Source organism: Pristiophorus japonicus, chromosome 11, assembly GCF_044704955.1.
Source record: "Pristiophorus japonicus isolate sPriJap1 chromosome 11, sPriJap1.hap1, whole genome shotgun sequence".
Taxonomy (NCBI): Eukaryota; Metazoa; Chordata; class Chondrichthyes; family Pristiophoridae; genus Pristiophorus; species Pristiophorus japonicus.
Window position 1 is genome coordinate 85,009,524 of NC_091987.1, and position 16,353 is coordinate 85,025,876.

Here is a 16,353-nt window from a genome sequence, read left to right on the forward strand (position 1 = left end):
TTACACATTGTCTTATCTCACTGGGCCCCCGGGTTACACGCTGTCTGATCTCACTGGGCCCCCGGGTTACACGCTGTCTGATCTCACTGGGCCCCCGGGTTACACGCTGTCTGATCTCACTGGGCCCCCGGGTTACACGCTGTCTGATATCACTGGGCCCCCGGGTTACACGCTGTCTGATCTCACTGGGCCCCCGTGTTACACGCTGTTTGATCTCACTGGGCCCCCGTGTTACACACTGTCTGATCTCACCGGGCCCCCGTGTTACACACTGTCTGATCTCACTGGGCCCCCGGGGTTACACACTGTCTGATCTCACCGGGCCCCCGTGTTACACACTGTCTGATCTCACTGGGCCCCCGGGGTTACACACTGCCTGATCTCACTGGGCCCCCGGGTTACACACTGTCTGATCTCACTGGGCCCCCGGGTTACACACTGTCTGATCTCACTGGGCCCCCGGGTTACACACGGTCTGATCTCACTGGGCCCCCGGGTTACACACTGTCTGATCTCACCGGGCCCCCGTGTTACACACTGTCTGATCTCACTGGGCCCCCGGGTTACACACTGTCTGATCTCACTGGGCCCCCGGGTTACACGCTGTCTGATCTCACTGGGCCCCCGGGTTACACACTGTCTGATCTCACTGGGCCCCAGACGAGGAGCCGAGGGGAGCGGGAGAGAGACGACGACAGGAGTCCCTCAGCTTTCGCAGGAACCGCCCGCCCGCCCCTCCCTCCCCAGTCATTCTGGGGATGTGCCTGTGTCAGTCTGTGTGCGCGTGTCCGTCTCTCTCGCCTTCACCCCCATTCCATGTCTCATCTCCCCCCTGGGACACTCTCCCTCGGCCCCCTCTCCCCCCGGGACACTCTCCCTCGGCCCCCTCTCCCCCCGGGACATTCTCCCTCGGCCCCCTCTCCCCCCTGTGCCGCTCAGCTCCGCTCACTTTCCGCCATCTTGTTTACCTTCATAAATGGCAGGACTCCGGGGATCCCGGACATGCGTAGTGCCGCCTCACAGCGCGCTCGGGGAGGCGTTGTCCGCCCTGCAATTGGCTGATTGACCTGATTGACAGGCCGCCCACCAATCGCGGCCCTGTATCTGCCATTTACCTCGCCCACTCCCACAGTCGGAGGCGGCCCGCCGGGTGACGTGTCTGCGATTCGAATTCGCGCCGCCGTTCAGTCTGCGCCAGTGACGTCACCAATCCGGCAGCGCGCTGCGTGACGTCAACAACACGACAAGAAGGGGTGTGTGACGTCAAAACCCCAGCAACGCAAGGTGTGTGACATCAGTAACCTGGCAACGCAATCTCTGTGACGTCATGTAGCCTGGCAGGGAGGGCACTGAGCCCACAGGATGGGTATACCGAGCCTGGCACCAGGGGAGGGCACCGCCCCACAGGATGGGCGTATACCAAGCCTAGCACCAGGGGAGGGCACCGACCCCACAGGATGGGTATACTGAGCCTGGCACCAGGGGAGGGCACCGACCCCACAGGATGGACGTATACCGAGCCTAGCACCAGGGGAGGGCACCGACCCCGGTGGCCGTGTACACAGCCTGGCACCAGGGGAGGGCACCGCCCCACAGGATGGCCGAGTTATGAGCCTGGCACCGGGGGGGCAGGGAGAGGAGGGCACAAACCCCACAGGATAGCCAAGTACCGAGCCTGGCACCAGGGGTAGGGAGGGCACCAGGAAAACCATTGGCGGGTTTTACCATCAGTGACAGGCCCAGATTACCCAGGTGTATTGGCGTTGCATGGCCCATGGGACAGGAACAAGAAGGAGAGAATGATCTGAAGTTCTATCCTGTACTTACAGTGATGACTTTTGTAAACTCCTTTTAAAGAATATTAGGAGAAGATTAGCACACGGGAACCTCAAACCCAAAGATCACGTCCCTATCTGCCAGAGTCAGTCGATTCGTCAAGGGCTGATTATCATCGGCCTTTTACATAAGAACACAAGAAATAGGAGCAGGAGTAGGCCGTACAGCCCCTGGAGCCTGCTCCGCCATTTAATACAATCATGGCTGATCTGATTATAGACTCAGGTCCACTTTCCTGCCCGCTCCCCATAACCCCTTAATCCCTTATCGGTTAAGAAACTGTCCACCTCTGCTTTAAGTTTATTCAATGTCCCAGCTTCCACAGTTCTCTGAGGCAGCGAATTCCACAGATTTACAACCCTCTGAGAGAAGCAATTTCTCATCTCAGTTTTAAATGGGCGGCCCCTTATTCTAAGATTATGCCCCCAAGTTCTAGTCTCCCCCATCAGTAGAAACATCCTCTCTGCATCCACCTTGTCAAGCCCCCTCATAATCTTATATGTTTCGATAAGATCGCCTCTCATTCTTCTGAATTCCAATGAGTAGAGGCCCATTCTATTGAACCTTTCCTCAGAAGTCAACTCCCTCATCTCCGGAATCAACCTAGTGAACCTTCTCTGAACTGCCTCCAAAGCAACTATATCCTTTCGTAAATATGGAAACCAAGGCAGTATTCCAGGTGTGGCCTCACCAATACCCTGTACAACTGTAGCAAGACTTCAATGCTTTTATACTCCATCTCCTTTGCAATAAAGGCCAAGATACCATTGGCCTTCCTGATCACTTGCTGTACCTGCATACTAACCTTTTGTGTTTCATGCATAAATACCCCCAGGTCCTGCTGTACTGCAGCACTTTGCAATTTTTCTCCATTTAAATAATAACTTGCTCTTTGATTTATTTGCCAAAGTGCATGACCTCACACTTCCAACATTACACTCCATCTGCCAAATTTTTGCCCACTCACTTAGCCTGTCTATGCCATTTTGCAGGTTTATTGTGTCTTCCTCACACATTGCTTTTTATCCCATCTTTGCATCGTCAGCAAACTTGGCTACGTTACACTCGGATATGATGTAATTGGCATCACGGAGACATGGCTCCAGGGTGACCAAGGCTGGGAACTCAATATACAGGGGTATTCATTACTATACCTGGGTGTGTGCTGTGGAGATCCGAGATGAACGTCTCCCTGCTCTTTTTTGATAGCGCTACGCGGTTACCCCACAACAGGCAGTCTGCCTGAATGGACAGCTCGTCCTTTCGCCGCTGGAATGGCTTGATTGGCTCTTGCATTTCAATGGGGATGCTGGCCCAGCTCCCATGCAGTATACAGTTTTTTTACTGGGGACAGCAGAGATTCTTGGCTGGTCCAAGTCCTAATCTGGCGGCCGTGACAGGTGATTTATCATTTTCAAACGCTTCTATGACCATGAACAAGTCTGCGGGCTGCGCCACCATCAACAAGTTTGCAGGGTGTCCCAGGGTGTGTGTCAGTATTTAGAGGGGTTCCCTGGGTGTGTGTCGATTTTTACAGGGTGTCCCCGGGAATGTGTCAGTGTTTACAGCGGGTACGTAGGAGTGTGTCTGTATTTCCAGAGGGTCGCCGGGAGTGTGTCAGTGTTTACAGGGGGTCCCCGGGAGTATCTCAATATTTACAAGGGGTCCCCAGGGAATATGTCAGAATGTACAGGAGGTGTCCCCAGGATTGTGTCTGTATTTACAGGGAATGTGTCAGTATCTACAGGGGTTGTCCCAGGGAGTGTGTCAGTATCTACAGGAGGTCCCCGGGAGTGTCTCAGTGTTGACAGAGGATCCCCAGGTGTGTGTCAGTATTTACAGGGACCCCCGCTAGTGTATCGGTGTTTACAGGGGGAGCCCTGGGGGTTGTCAGTATTTACCGCGAATTCCCGAGAGTGTGTCAATTTTTACAGGGGTCCCCGGGAGTGTCTCAGTGTTTACAAGGGGTCCCCGGGAGTGTGTCAGCATGTACGGGGGTGTCAGTATTTACAGGGGGTCCCCGGGTGTGTGTCAGTATTTACAGGGGTCCCCGGGAGTGTCTCAGTGTTTACAGGGGGTCCCCGGGAGTGTGTCAGCATGTACGGGGGTGTCAGTATTTACAAGGGATCGCTGTGAATCTGGCAGTGTTTACAGGGGTCCCTGAGAGTGTGGAAGTATTTACAGCGGATCCCTGGGGAATATGTCAGTATATACAAGGGGAGTCCACAGGAATGTGTCTGTATTTACAGCGGATCCCCAGGGAATGTGTCAGTATCTACAGGGGTTGTCCCAGGGAGTGTGTCAGCATGTACGGGGGTGTCTGTATTTACAGGGGGTCCCCGGGAGCGCGTCCGTGTTTACAGGGGGTACCCGGGAGTGTGTCAGTATTTACAGGGACCCCCGACAGTGTGTTGGTGTTTACAGGAGGTCGCTTGGAGTGTGTCAGGTTTTACAGGGGTCTCCGGGAGTGTGTCAGCATGTTCAGGGGTATCTGTATTTACAGGGGATCCCCGGGAGTTTGTCTGTATTTACAGGGGGTCCCCGGGAGTGTGTCGGTTTTTACTGGGAGTTCTCGGTAGTGTGTCAGTGTTTACAGCGGGTACCCAGGGGTGTGTCAGTAATAACAGGGGGTCCACAGGAGTGTGCCCGTATTTGCAGTGGATCCCCAGGGAATATTCAGTATGTACAGGGGGTGTCCCCAGGACTGTGTCTGTATTTACTGGGGATCCCCAAGGAGTGTGTCAGTATTTACAGGGGATCCCCGGGAGTTTATCTGTATTAACAGGGGATCCCCTGGTGTGTGTCAGTATTTACAGTGAGTCCCCGGGGAATATGTCAGTGTGTACAGGGGATGTCCCAGGACTGTGTCGGTATTTACAAGGGATCCCCAGGGTATGTGTCAGTATCTATAGGGGGTGTCTCAGGGAGTGTGTCAGTATTTACAGAGGATTACCAGGAATGTGTCTATATTTACAGTGGGTCCCTGTGAGTGTGTCAGTGTTTACAGTGGGTCCCCGCGGTATGTGTCAGTATCTATAGGGGGTGTCCCAGGGAGTGTGTCACTTTTTACAGGGCATCCCCGGGTGTGTGTCAGTATGTACAGGGGGTGTCGCCAGGAGTGTGTCTGTATTTAAAGGGTGTCCTCTGGAGTTTGTATTTACAGGGTGTCCCCGGGGGTGTGCCCGTATTTACAAGGACCCCCGATAGTGTGTCGGTATTTACAGGTAGCTGCCAGGACTGTGTCAGTGTTTACAGGGTGTCCCCTGGCGTGTGTCAGTGTTCACAGGGGGTCTCCGGGGGTGTGTGTCAGTGTTTACAGGGAGTCACCGGCAGTGTCTCAGTGTTGACAGGGGGTCCCCAGGGGTGTGTCAGTATTTACAGGGACCCCCGCTAATGTGTCGGTGTTTACAGGCGGTCCCTGGGAGTTGTCAGTATTTACCGAGAGTTCCCAGGAGTGTATCAGTATTTACAGGGGGTCGGCGGGAGTGTGTCAGCATGTATGGGGATGTCTGTATTGACAGGGGGTCCCCGGGTGAGTGTCAGTATTTAGAGGGGGTCCCTGGGTGTGTGTCGATTTTTACAGGGAATCCCCGGGAATGTGTCAGTGTTTACAGCGGGTTCCCAGGAGTGTGTCTGTATTTACACGGGGTGACTGGGATTGTGTCAGTGTTTACAGGGGGTCCCCAGGAGTGTATCTGTATTTACAGTTGGTCTCCAGGAGTGTCAGTGTTTACAAGGCATCATCGGGGAGTGTGTCAGTACTGACAGGGGGTCCCCGGGAGTGTGTCAGCATGTACAGGGGGTCTCTGTATTTACGGGGGATCCCCAGGAGTATGTCGGTATTAATGGGAGTTCCCGGGAGTGTATCAGTGTTTACAGCGGGGTCCCTGCGGGTGTGTCGGTGTTTACAAGGGGTCCCCAGGTGTGTGTCTGTATTTATAGAAGGTCCCCGGGAGTGTGTCAGTGTTTTCAGGGGGTATCCAGAAGTGTATCGGTATTTAAAGGTAGTCCCCTGGAGCGTGTCAGTATTTACAGGGGGCCCCAGGAATGTGTCTGTATTTACAGGGCGTCCACAGGAGTGTCTGTGTTTACAGGGTGTCCCCGGGGAGTGTGTAAGTATCACAGGGGGTCCCGGGAGTGTGTAAGTATTTCCATGGAGTCCTTGTGGAATGTGTCGATATTTACAGTAGGTCCCTGGGGAGTGTGTGGTTATTTACTTACTTGGTGACTGAGGTGAACTCGCCCCAGATATTGGGGGAACCCTCTGCTGGCTGTGAGCCCGGGCTGGGCCCAAGGACACGGGAGTGACATCTAGCCTGACATTTGTAAAAGATCGGACAGAGACTGGTGTCACAGAGGAGTCAGCAATAAATGTCTTCCTTCAACTAACCCTAGTATTCTCCAATAATGTCCCAAGATCTCCTCCTTTTTGAGGCAATGACCCCCACAGTGGGATGTAAGGGTTTTGTTGATGAGCTATTCGCCCGTGAGGGGCTTCACAACCAATCCTAAACATTGCCTCTCCCGCGCACAGGCTCTACGCACATGCTCCATACATGCTTACCCCCTCACAAGGGTCATATAATCATAGAAATTTACAACACCAAAGTAATTCATTTCGGCCCATCGTGTCCACGCCAGCCGACAAAGAGCTATCCAGCTAAATCCCGTTTTTCAGCCCTTGGTCCGTAGCCCTGTAGGTTACGGCACTTCAAGTGCACATCCAAGTACTTTTTAAATGTGGTGAGGGTTTCTGCCTCGATCACCTTTTCAGGCAGTGAGTTCCAGACCCCCACAACCCTCTGGGTGAAGAAATTTCCCCTCAAATCCCCTCTAACCCTCCTACCAATTACTTTAAATCTATGCCGAATGGTTGTTGACCCTCTTCTGAGGGAAATAGGTCCATCCTATTCACTCTATCTAGGCCCCTCTTAATTTTAGACACCTCAGAAAAGTTTCCCCTCAGCCTCCTCTGTTCCAAAGAAAACAAACCCAGCCTATCCAACCGCTCCTCATAGTTAAAATTCTCTAGTCCAGGCAACATCCTCATAAATCCCCTCCGTACCCTCTCTCTAGTGCAATCACATCTTTCCTGTAATGTGGTGACCAGAACTGATCGCAGTATTCTAGCTGTGGCCTAACAAGTGTTTTGTACAGTTCAAGCATAACCTCCCTGCTCTTGAACTCTTGGGCCATTGGACAGCGAGTAGGAGCAGTGATTCCGGTTGATTTGCAAACCCCACCACCCCCAGCCCAGCCCCGGGACATCAAGCTCCAATCATGTCTCTATTCCTGCACACCGGTCGAGATCAGGTTAACTCAGACAGGGCCAGGGATGGGGGCTGGGCCTTCCCTGCGAGCGCTGTGTGGACAGGTCCCACGTGTATCCCACCTTCCCCTCCACCAGTACCTGCGTTGCTGTCTTGTTGGGCTGGGGGCAGGGGTTGGGGTCAGGGTGGTGACCTTCCTGCCGGGCGAAGGCAGGAGTGGGACGCGACCTCCGGTTCCTCCTGTAGCCCGCGGCCTCGATATGTCCCACTTTTTAATGTTCTGGAACGCCAGCAATAGAATGATCCCGCAATCAGAGCGCGCCCTCAGCTCCATTTACCCGCCCTCCTGTAACATTTCACAGAAACAGGCCATTCGGCCCAACCGGTCTCTGCTAATTGCAGCCTTCTGCCCTTAACCCAGCACAGCCCAGGGGTGAATGTGTGAGGCCTCCCCAGGTCGGTCAGCTCCATGCTATACTGGGCAGCGGGGGGGCGGGAACTGAAGGGGGTGGTATTAACAACAAGGGGTTGTTGCATTTCGGTCATCAAACTGTGGCCCCGCCCACCACCAGCGGGACCCACAGAACCGCCTCTCTCCCGCTCGCGGTCCCCGGGGCCTTCGCTCCGACCTGGTCCGCGCGGCCCAGACTCGCCGTCGCTCTTGGCAAATCCACTTCCGGCGTCCGTGCGTCACTTCCGGTCAGCGGCTGGCTGCCCTTATGTGTTTCCCCTGGCAACTGGGGAGAGAACTTTAAAAACAGCGATTAATTCATGAAAGGTTCGCAGCAGTCTGTTTATTTTTATGATATGATTCTCCGCTTTATCATTTTATTATAAAACAAACAAATGCCAGGTTGTTTTATATATTTTAAAAATCGCGCACTGGGGCCCTCCCGCCGCATTTCTGTGACATCACAACGTCATTGCCCTGGGGGAGCCCAGTGCGCAGGCGTGGGCTGTATGTGGAGCATGCGCAGTGTGTCATTGTTCAGAGCGGACGCGGGCTGTGAGCGGGCGGAGGCCGGACACACAGTTTGGAATTCAACGTGAATCTGCGGGGCGCAGGGGAGTAACGTACTCGACAGGTGGGCTTCATAAACACCTGGTGCAGGTCGTTAACCCGGACTAAGGAACAACAGGTCTTGAGTTTGCAACTCCCGGGCGTTTTCGCGGTAACAGGCCCAGGCTGACGGTCGCCATCTTTGTAAAGCATACCTAGAGGTTAGTGCGCCAGCATCGTGCTTCATCGAGCAGTAGAGCGCATGCGTGGCCATCTTTGTGACAGAACAATGTGTGGGCGGGGCTTCAGGGTCCCAGTGAACCCAGCCAGAGTCAGCACCTTCAGGGGAGGAGAGGGAGGAGAACCAGTGAGTGTAGAACTGAACCCAGCCAGAGTCAGCACCTTCAGGAGATGAGTGGGAGGCAACCAGTGAGTGTAGAACTGAACCCAGCCAGAGTCAGCACCTTCAGGGGAGGGGAACCAGTGAGTGTAGAACTGAACCCAGACAGAGTCAGCACCTTCAGGAGAAGAGAGTGAGGGGAACCAGTGAGTGTAGAACTGAACCCAGCCAGAGTCAGCACCTCCAGGGGAGGAGAGGGAGGGGAACCAGTGAGTGTAGAACTGAACCCAGCCAGAGTCAGCACCTCCAGGAGATGAGTGGGAGGGAACCAGTGAGTGTAGAACTGAACCCTGCCAGAGTCAGCACCTCCAGGGGAGGAGAGGGAGGGGAACCAGTGAGTGTAGAACTGAACCCAGCCAGAGTCAGCACCTCCAGGAGATGAGTGGGAGGGAACCAGTGAGTGTAGAACTGAACCCAGCCAGAGTCAGCACCTCCAGGGGAGGAGAGTGAGGGGAACCAGTGAGTGTAGAACTGAACCCAGCCAGAGTCAGCACCTCCAGGAGATGAGTGGGAGGGAACCAGTGAGTGTAGAACTGAACCCAGCCAGAGTCAGCACCTTCAGGGGAGGGGAACCAGTGAGTGTAGAACTGAACCCAGACAGAGTCAGCACCTTCAGGAGAAGAGAGTGAGGGGAACCAGTGAGTGTAGAACTGAACTCAGCCAGAGTCAGCACCTCCAGGAGATGAGTGGGAGGGAACCAGTGAGTGTAGAACTGAACCCAGCCAGATTTCAGGACAGGGATTTATGTGACGGGGATTTACAGCTTTGGAGGAACGAGAGAGGAAAGAATGCTCCATAGAATCAGTACTTGCAGTAATGATTTTTGTAAACTCCTTTTGCAGGGTATGAGAACGGGTAGATTTGCAGACCTGAAAATTAAAACAAACATCACATCAAGATCTGAGAGAGTCACTCGATTCAACAGGACCTAAATATCATCGGCTTTTGCATGTGGAAGGAGAAATGTTTGTCTGTTCTGTCTGTGGGAAAAGATTTCAAATATCAGTGTGACTGGAAAAGCATCGAGACGCACACACCCGAGTGAGAGTGTTCCAGTGCACTGCCTGTGGAAAGAGCTTTAACCAGTTATACAGCCTGAAAAAACATTGCACCATTCATAGTGGGGAGAAACCGTACACGTGTTCTGTGTGTGGACGAGGCTTCAACTGATTGTTCAACCTGGAGAGACACAAGGACACCAGCACCATGGAGAATCCGTGGAAATGTGGGGACTGTGGGAAGGGATTCAATTATCCATCTGAGCTGGAAATTCATCGCCGCAGTCACACCGGGGAGAGACCTTTCATCTGCTCCATGTGTGGGAGGGGATTCACTCAGTCATCCAGCTTGGTGAGACACCAGCGAGTTCACACTGGGGAGAGGCCGTTCACCTGCTCTGAGTGTGGGAAGAGATTCACTCAGTCATCCACCCTGCTGAAACACCAGTATGTTCACAGTGGGGAGCACCTGTTCACCTGCTCCGTGTGTGGGAAGGGATTCACTATCGTATCCGACCTGCTGAGACACCAGCGAGTTCATACTGGGGAGAGGCCATTCACCTGCTCTGAGTGTGGGAAGCGATTCACTCAGTCATCCCACCTGCTGCTACACCAGCGAGTTCAAAAGTTACTGCAGGGTTTGGATTCTGCTGTTACCCCAGACTGAATCATTCTGACAGTTTCTTTCTGCTGATATTGATTCCCCCTATAACTGGGCTGGAGTTTAATATTTTGGATATTGGACCAATTAATCAATGGGAAAAGGGTCAGATAAAAATAACGTTGATTGTGTTTGCATCCATACTTCACTGTTTAAAGGCATTTCTTCAAATACTGAAAGCTGCAACAAATTGAGCTGAACTTTGTTGAATCATTGAGAAAACCATTGAATCTGCAGGTTGGTTTTGGATTTCTCTGGGATAGAGCTGGACATGATGTGCATTGAAATACCGCCGGTGTCCAGTAGATGACGCTGTCCCTCCAATTAACTCCGACTGAGGGGTGCGTGACTGCCCCCTAGAGCAGGAGGAATGTGGGCAGCTCAGGGTCAGACATTGCACATAATGTCCCCTCTCTGGATTATTTTTACTCCAGACAGGGATGTACAATTGCTGAAGTTCATCCATGTGATCTTTAAATGTTTGCCATTGCTTAACCACTGTCAACCCTTTAAGTATCCTCTGCCAGTACATCTCTGCCTAGAGTAAAAATAAAACAGGGAAGGTGGCTCAACCGTGGCTAACAAGGGAAATTAAGGATAGCGTTAGATCCAAGGAAGAGACATATAAATTGGCCAGAAAAAGCAGCAAACCAGAGGACTGGGAGAAATTTAGAATTCAACAGAGGAGGACAAAGGGTTTAATTAGGAGGGGGGAAAATAGAGTACGAGAGAAAGCTTGCTTGGAACATAAAAACTGACTGCAAAAGCTTCTATAGATATGTGAAGAGAAAAAGATTAGTGAAGACAAACGTAGGTCCCTTGCAGTCGGACTGAGGTGAATTTATAATGGGGAACAAAGAAATGGCAGACCAATTGAACAAATACTTTGGTTCTGTCTTCACGAAGGAAGACACAAATAACCTTCCGGATGTACTAGGGGACCGAGGGTCTCGTGAGAAGGAGGAATTGAAGGCTATCCTAATTAGGTGGGAAATTGTGTTTGGGAAATTGATGGGATTGAAGGCTGATAAATCCCCGGGGCCTGATTGTCTGCATCCCAGAGTACTTAAGTAAGTGGCCCCAGAAATAGCGGATGCATTGGTGATCATTTTCCAACAGTCTATCGCCTCTGGATCAGTTCCTATGGACTGGAGGGTAGCTAATGTAACACCACTTTTTTAAAAAGGAGGGAGAGAGAAAACAGGCAATTATAGACGGGTTAGTCTGACATCAGTAGTGGGGAAAATGTTGGAATCAATTACTAAGGATGAAATAGCAGTGCATTTGGAAAGCAGTGACAGGATCGGTCCAAGTCAGCATGGATTTATGAAAAGGAAATCATGCTTGACAAATCTTCTGGAATTTTTTGAGGATGTAACTAGTGGAGTGGACAAGGGAGAACCAGTGGATGTGGTGTATTTGGACTTTCAAAAGGCCTTTGACAAGGTCTCGCATAAGAGATTGGTGTGCAAAATCAAAGCACATGGTATTGGGGGTAACGTACTGACGTGAATAGTGAATTGGTTGGCAGACGGGAACCAGAGAGTAGGGATAAACTGGTCCTTTTCGGAATGTGAGGCAGTGACTAGCGGAGTGCCACAGGGCTCAGTGCTGGGACCTAAGCTCTTTACAGTATACATCAGTGATTTGGATGAAAGAATTGAGTGTAATATCTCCAAGTTTGCAGATGACACTAAACTGGGTAGCTGTGTGGAGGATGCTAAGAGGCTGCAGGGTGACTTGGACAGGTTAGGTGAGTGGGCAAATGCATGGCAGATGCAGTATAATGTGGATAAATGTAAGGTTATCCACTTTGGTGGCAAAAACACAAAGGCAGAATATTATCTGAATGGTGGCAGATTAGGAAAAGGGGAGGTGCAATGAGACCTGGGTGTCATGGTTCATCAGTCATTGAAAGTTGGCATGCAGGTACAGCAGGCGGTGAAAGCGGCAAATGGTGTGTGAGCCTTCATAGCTATCGGATTTGAGTATAGGAGCAGGGAGGTCTTACTGCAATTGTACAGAGCCTTGGTGAGGCCTCACCTGGAATATTGTGTTCAGTTTTGGTCTCCTAATCTGAGGAAGGACATTCTTGCTATTGAGGGAGTGCAGCGAAGGTTCACCAGACTAATTCCAGGGATGGCTGGACTGACATATGAGGAGAGACTGGATCAACTGAGCCTTTATACACTGGAGTTTAGAAGGATGAGAGGGGATCTCATAGAAACGTATAAGATTCTGACGGGACAGGTTAGATGCGGGAAGAATGTTCTCGATTTTGGTGAAGTCCAGAACCAGGGGACACAGTCTTCGGATAGAGAGTAGGCCATTTCGGTCTGAGATGAGGAGAAACTTCACTCAGAGAGTTGTTAATCTGTGGAATTCCCTGCCGCAGAGTGGATAGTATTGGACTAATTGAGTCAGACTTTAGTGAAGTGGATAGGCTGGTACTCAATATTGAGGGCGAGTCACTGGCGAGCTGTGACGGGGATTTTTGCAACAGGTACAGGGTCAGCAAGAAACAGAAATAAGTGCTGGAGGAAACAGAGCACATAATATAATGGAGGATGCACTGAAAGCAGGAAGAACACTTGTAAAGACACTGAGAAAGGCAGAACAATGTGCTGATATAGGAACAGGAGTCGGCCATTCAGACCCTTGAGACTGTTGAACCAGTCAATTAGATCAATGACTAACTCCGAATGCAGAAGACCAAATCATAGAGGAAGAAGTAGTTCAGAAGCCTGAGAACACGGTTAGGACAAAGCTGCAGTTGGTGAGCTGCAGTGAGGTGGGTGGTGATGAGTGTGGTAATGATGATGAGTTGGTTACCCAGGGATAGGGTCTGTGCACATTGAAGATAAATGACAAAAGGTACTGGAGCAGCAGGAGGGGCTAAATGACAATGTAACAAATCCTGTAAGAGCTCTGAACCCTCCCATGCAAGGATGGCCGAGAAAATCAAGGCAATTCCCTGTGTTATCCTTCCTGTTCTGGGTGAAAAAGATGTTTGTAAAACAAGTCGCAAATATGAATAACTGTCAGTCAACTTGTGGCTAAAATAATACTGGGACTTTGAAAAGTAAATGGTGGTGTTCTTGTGACAATAAATGGGAGAGAGATGACCAAATAAAAACAATGGAATTGGTCAGGAACATTGGAAGTAGCTGTAAGAAGCATTTACATTGGAGGAGGGAGGTGGCCAGGAGGAAAGGTGATCCACATGATATTGATTACAGAGTGGAATCTAGACAGCAGGTGGGTGATATACAAGAACCAGGTAACATTAACAAGGGTAAACTTGGGGCCAAAAGATGGAACATCGACAGTAAGCTGTATAGACGTGAATGCTGAATGCATTCGGAATCAGCAATTCCAAAACACGAGGTTACTGCAGCACTCGGGAACTCCAGTGTTGTGGGAATATTATAAATATGGCTGACTGCAGAGGATGGTGCACAGGGACAGGAGGAGCCTGTTCCACCATTCAGTTAGATCTGTACCTCAACTGCATTTACCCACTTCTGCTCCATATCCCTTGATGCCCTTAACCAACACAAATATACCCATCTCAGTCTGGAAAATGGTGAATTGTTTGATCCTTGCATTCAGTCTCTTAAGGGAGAGTGTTCCAGATTGCCACAAACCCGTGAATGAATTTTTAAAAAAGTATTCAGGCACAGCAGAGTGGACAGCAGGGATATGATGTGGGCCTGGATGTCAAAGACACCGAGGAGATTAAAGCTGTTGATCCTGTGAAAGAGGTGTCCAATTTATTCCCACACCCAATCCTTTCCCCATAACCCTGCAAATTAGTTCTCTCCAGCTACATGTCCCATTGCCCTTTGAACGTCCCGATGGAATCTGCTTCCACCGCCCTTTCAGGTTCCAAATCTGAAAACATATCTCCACATTTCCCCTCTAATTCTCTTGCCAATTATTTTAGATCTGTGACCTCTGGCTCCCGATCCGGTTGCCAGAAGAAAGGTTTCTCCCGTTTGCTCAATCAAACCCCCTCAGAATTTTGAATACCTCCATTAGGTGTCCCCTTGACCTTTGCTGCTCCAAGGAGAACAATCCCAGCTTCTGCTATCTCTCCACTTTACTGAAGTCCCTCATTCCTACTCTCATCCTAATAAACCTCCTTCTTACTCTCTCCAAGATCTTGACATTCTTCAAGTGTGATTCCTAGAATTCTACACAATACTCCAGCTGAGGCCTAACCAGTGATTTGTAAAGGTTCAGCATGACTTCCTTGTATTGAATTCAATGCCCCTGTTTATAAAGCCAAGTATCCCACAAGCTTTCTTCACTGTCTTATCAACTTGCCCTGCCACCTTCAAAGATTTGTGAACATTTACCCCAGTTCATTCTGTTCTTGTGCAACCCACAAAATAGCACCATTTAGATTATACTACCTCTCCATGTTGTTCTTCCCAAAGTGCATCACCTCACACTCAGCCACGTTAAACTGTACCTGCCATGTGTCTGCCCATTTCTCCAGTCTATGTACTCCTGAAGTCTGCTTCTATCCTGCTCACTATTCACTACGTTGCCAAGCTTAGTATCATCTGCAAACTTCAGAATTGTACTTTCTATCCCCAAGTTCAGGTTATTTATCTACAACAAGGAAAGCTTATCATGAATTGTCTCGGGGGTTCTCAGATTTTTCTCCATTCTGAATAAAATATCATCTTTTTCCTCATTCAGTTCTTTGACCAAATTCTGTTTATTTTCATCCAAAATATTGCGCAATGTAGAAAATTCAGAGTCGATGAGGTTCAGCGATTGATTCGACTGTTCCTGTGAAGACAAAAAAAGTTTGTTAAAAAAGAAAGCAAAACTATCGCAGGTCACCAGCACCATTGATCACAATGCTTAATAAACATCAAGCCACGCTGCTGAAAATGCACAGGGATAGAGTTCTGTTAGCCAGGCATGGGATACATAACACGCTAACTGTACAGGCACAGCCCACATCGGCCCACTGAGAATTCACCGTCATTTCAGAGATGTTCTCTTGCTGCTCAAACTCAAAATCGTTAAAAGAGGTTTTCTTCTGCCTCAGAGAATGTAGGATTGTCTTCATTTTCTCCTGGGATTGAAACTCCGAGATCTGAAGATAATTGGCAAATGGCAAAAAAAAAACGGGGTAAATGAGGGGATATATTTTTACACAGCAAGTTATGGTGATCTGGAGTGCCCTGCCTGAAAGGGCGGTGGAAGCAGATTCAATAGTAACTTTCAAAAGAGAATTGGATAAATTGTTAAATAGGAGACATTTGCAGGGCTCTGGGGTAAGAGCAGGGAGTGAGACTAATGGGACAGCTCTTTCACAGGCACGATGGGCCGAATGGCCTCCTCCTGTCTGTGTGTGTCTATGATTCGAGGAGCTGACAAGAGGGCCACGGCGCTGCTAAAATTAAAAAAATTAAAAGTAAATTTATAGTTTGTACAATCGGCAAAGTGTTAAACTGGACAATGTGACCCCCTCCTTCACCTCCGCATTCCTGACCCATCTCCTCCTCACATCCCACCCCCTTCTCCTCACTGCCCCATCCTCTTCCCCCATCTCCTCCCCACATCTTAACCCACATTCTCCCTCCTCCTCACCCCCATCCCCCCGTCAACCACACTGTCCCCCTGCTCACCCACCACCCACATCCTCCCTCCTCCTCACCCCATTCCGCCTCCTTACACCTATCCTCACTTCCCACCCCACATCCTGCTCCAAACCCCATCCCACCTTCTCAATCCCCTCCTCCTCTTACCCCAGCCTTCACCCCTCACCCCCCTGGGTATAAAACCAGGCGGCCGCTCCCACCAGCTCCAACTCACCGACACAAGGGCCCAGCGCCGCGTCACTGGCGCCCGGCCCAAACACACTGCCCGAGCTCCGAGTCCCACTGAGGCCCGGGTCCAGGCCCGCCTCCCTCACTCTGAGTGACAGGCGCTCCGGCCACTCCACTTCCCCCGGGAGCTCCTCACCGGGCCGCCCCCGGCCAATCAGCGCCGCCGGGAGGCGGGGTTTGCGGCCATGGTTTGGGTTGAGCGAGGCTCGCGCTCGGAGCTTGGCGGTTGGGTTGAAATATTTGAATGTTTAACGGGCGGTGACCTTTGCCCCTGTGTTCCACTCCAGGACATTGTGACGTATTTACTGAGGCGGCCGAGAGCTCGGGCCTTACACT

General features: G+C 50.8%; 3 protein-coding genes across 4 annotated transcripts in view; 1 reads left to right on the forward strand and 2 right to left on the reverse strand.

Moving 5' to 3' along the window:
• LOC139276124 (zinc finger protein 850-like) overlaps positions 1-6,177 on the reverse strand; it is a 226,213-nt gene extending 220,036 nt beyond the window's left edge. Inside the window, exon 1 of the mRNA XM_070893648.1 lies at positions 6,058-6,177. The gene's annotated coding sequence lies outside the window, so the exon portion shown is untranslated. The remainder of the gene's footprint in view (positions 1-6,057) is intronic.
• LOC139276125 (NXPE family member 3-like) overlaps positions 1-16,353 on the reverse strand; it is a 742,865-nt gene that overhangs the window by 297,052 nt on the left and 429,460 nt on the right. The gene's annotated exons all lie outside the window — the stretch shown is intronic.
• On the forward strand, positions 8,094-14,849 carry LOC139276129 (zinc finger protein 664-like). Of its 2 annotated transcripts, none has more exons than XM_070893655.1 (2): positions 8,094-8,327; positions 9,349-14,849. In XM_070893655.1, the coding sequence occupies exon 2, from the start codon at positions 9,713-9,715 to the stop codon at positions 10,169-10,171; it is 459 nt and encodes a 152-aa protein (XP_070749756.1). In that variant the 5' UTR covers positions 8,094-8,327; positions 9,349-9,712; the 3' UTR covers positions 10,172-14,849. The 2 variants fall into 2 exon arrangements, with proteins under 2 accessions (XP_070749756.1, XP_070749757.1); XM_070893656.1 differs by having other exon boundaries at positions 8,094-8,191.

What these genes read in the sequence shown, in the direction of transcription:
- LOC139276129 (XM_070893655.1), top strand. Translation starts at nt 9,713, where the DNA reads ATGGAGAATCCGTGGAAATGTGGGGACTGTGGGAAGGGATTCAATTAT.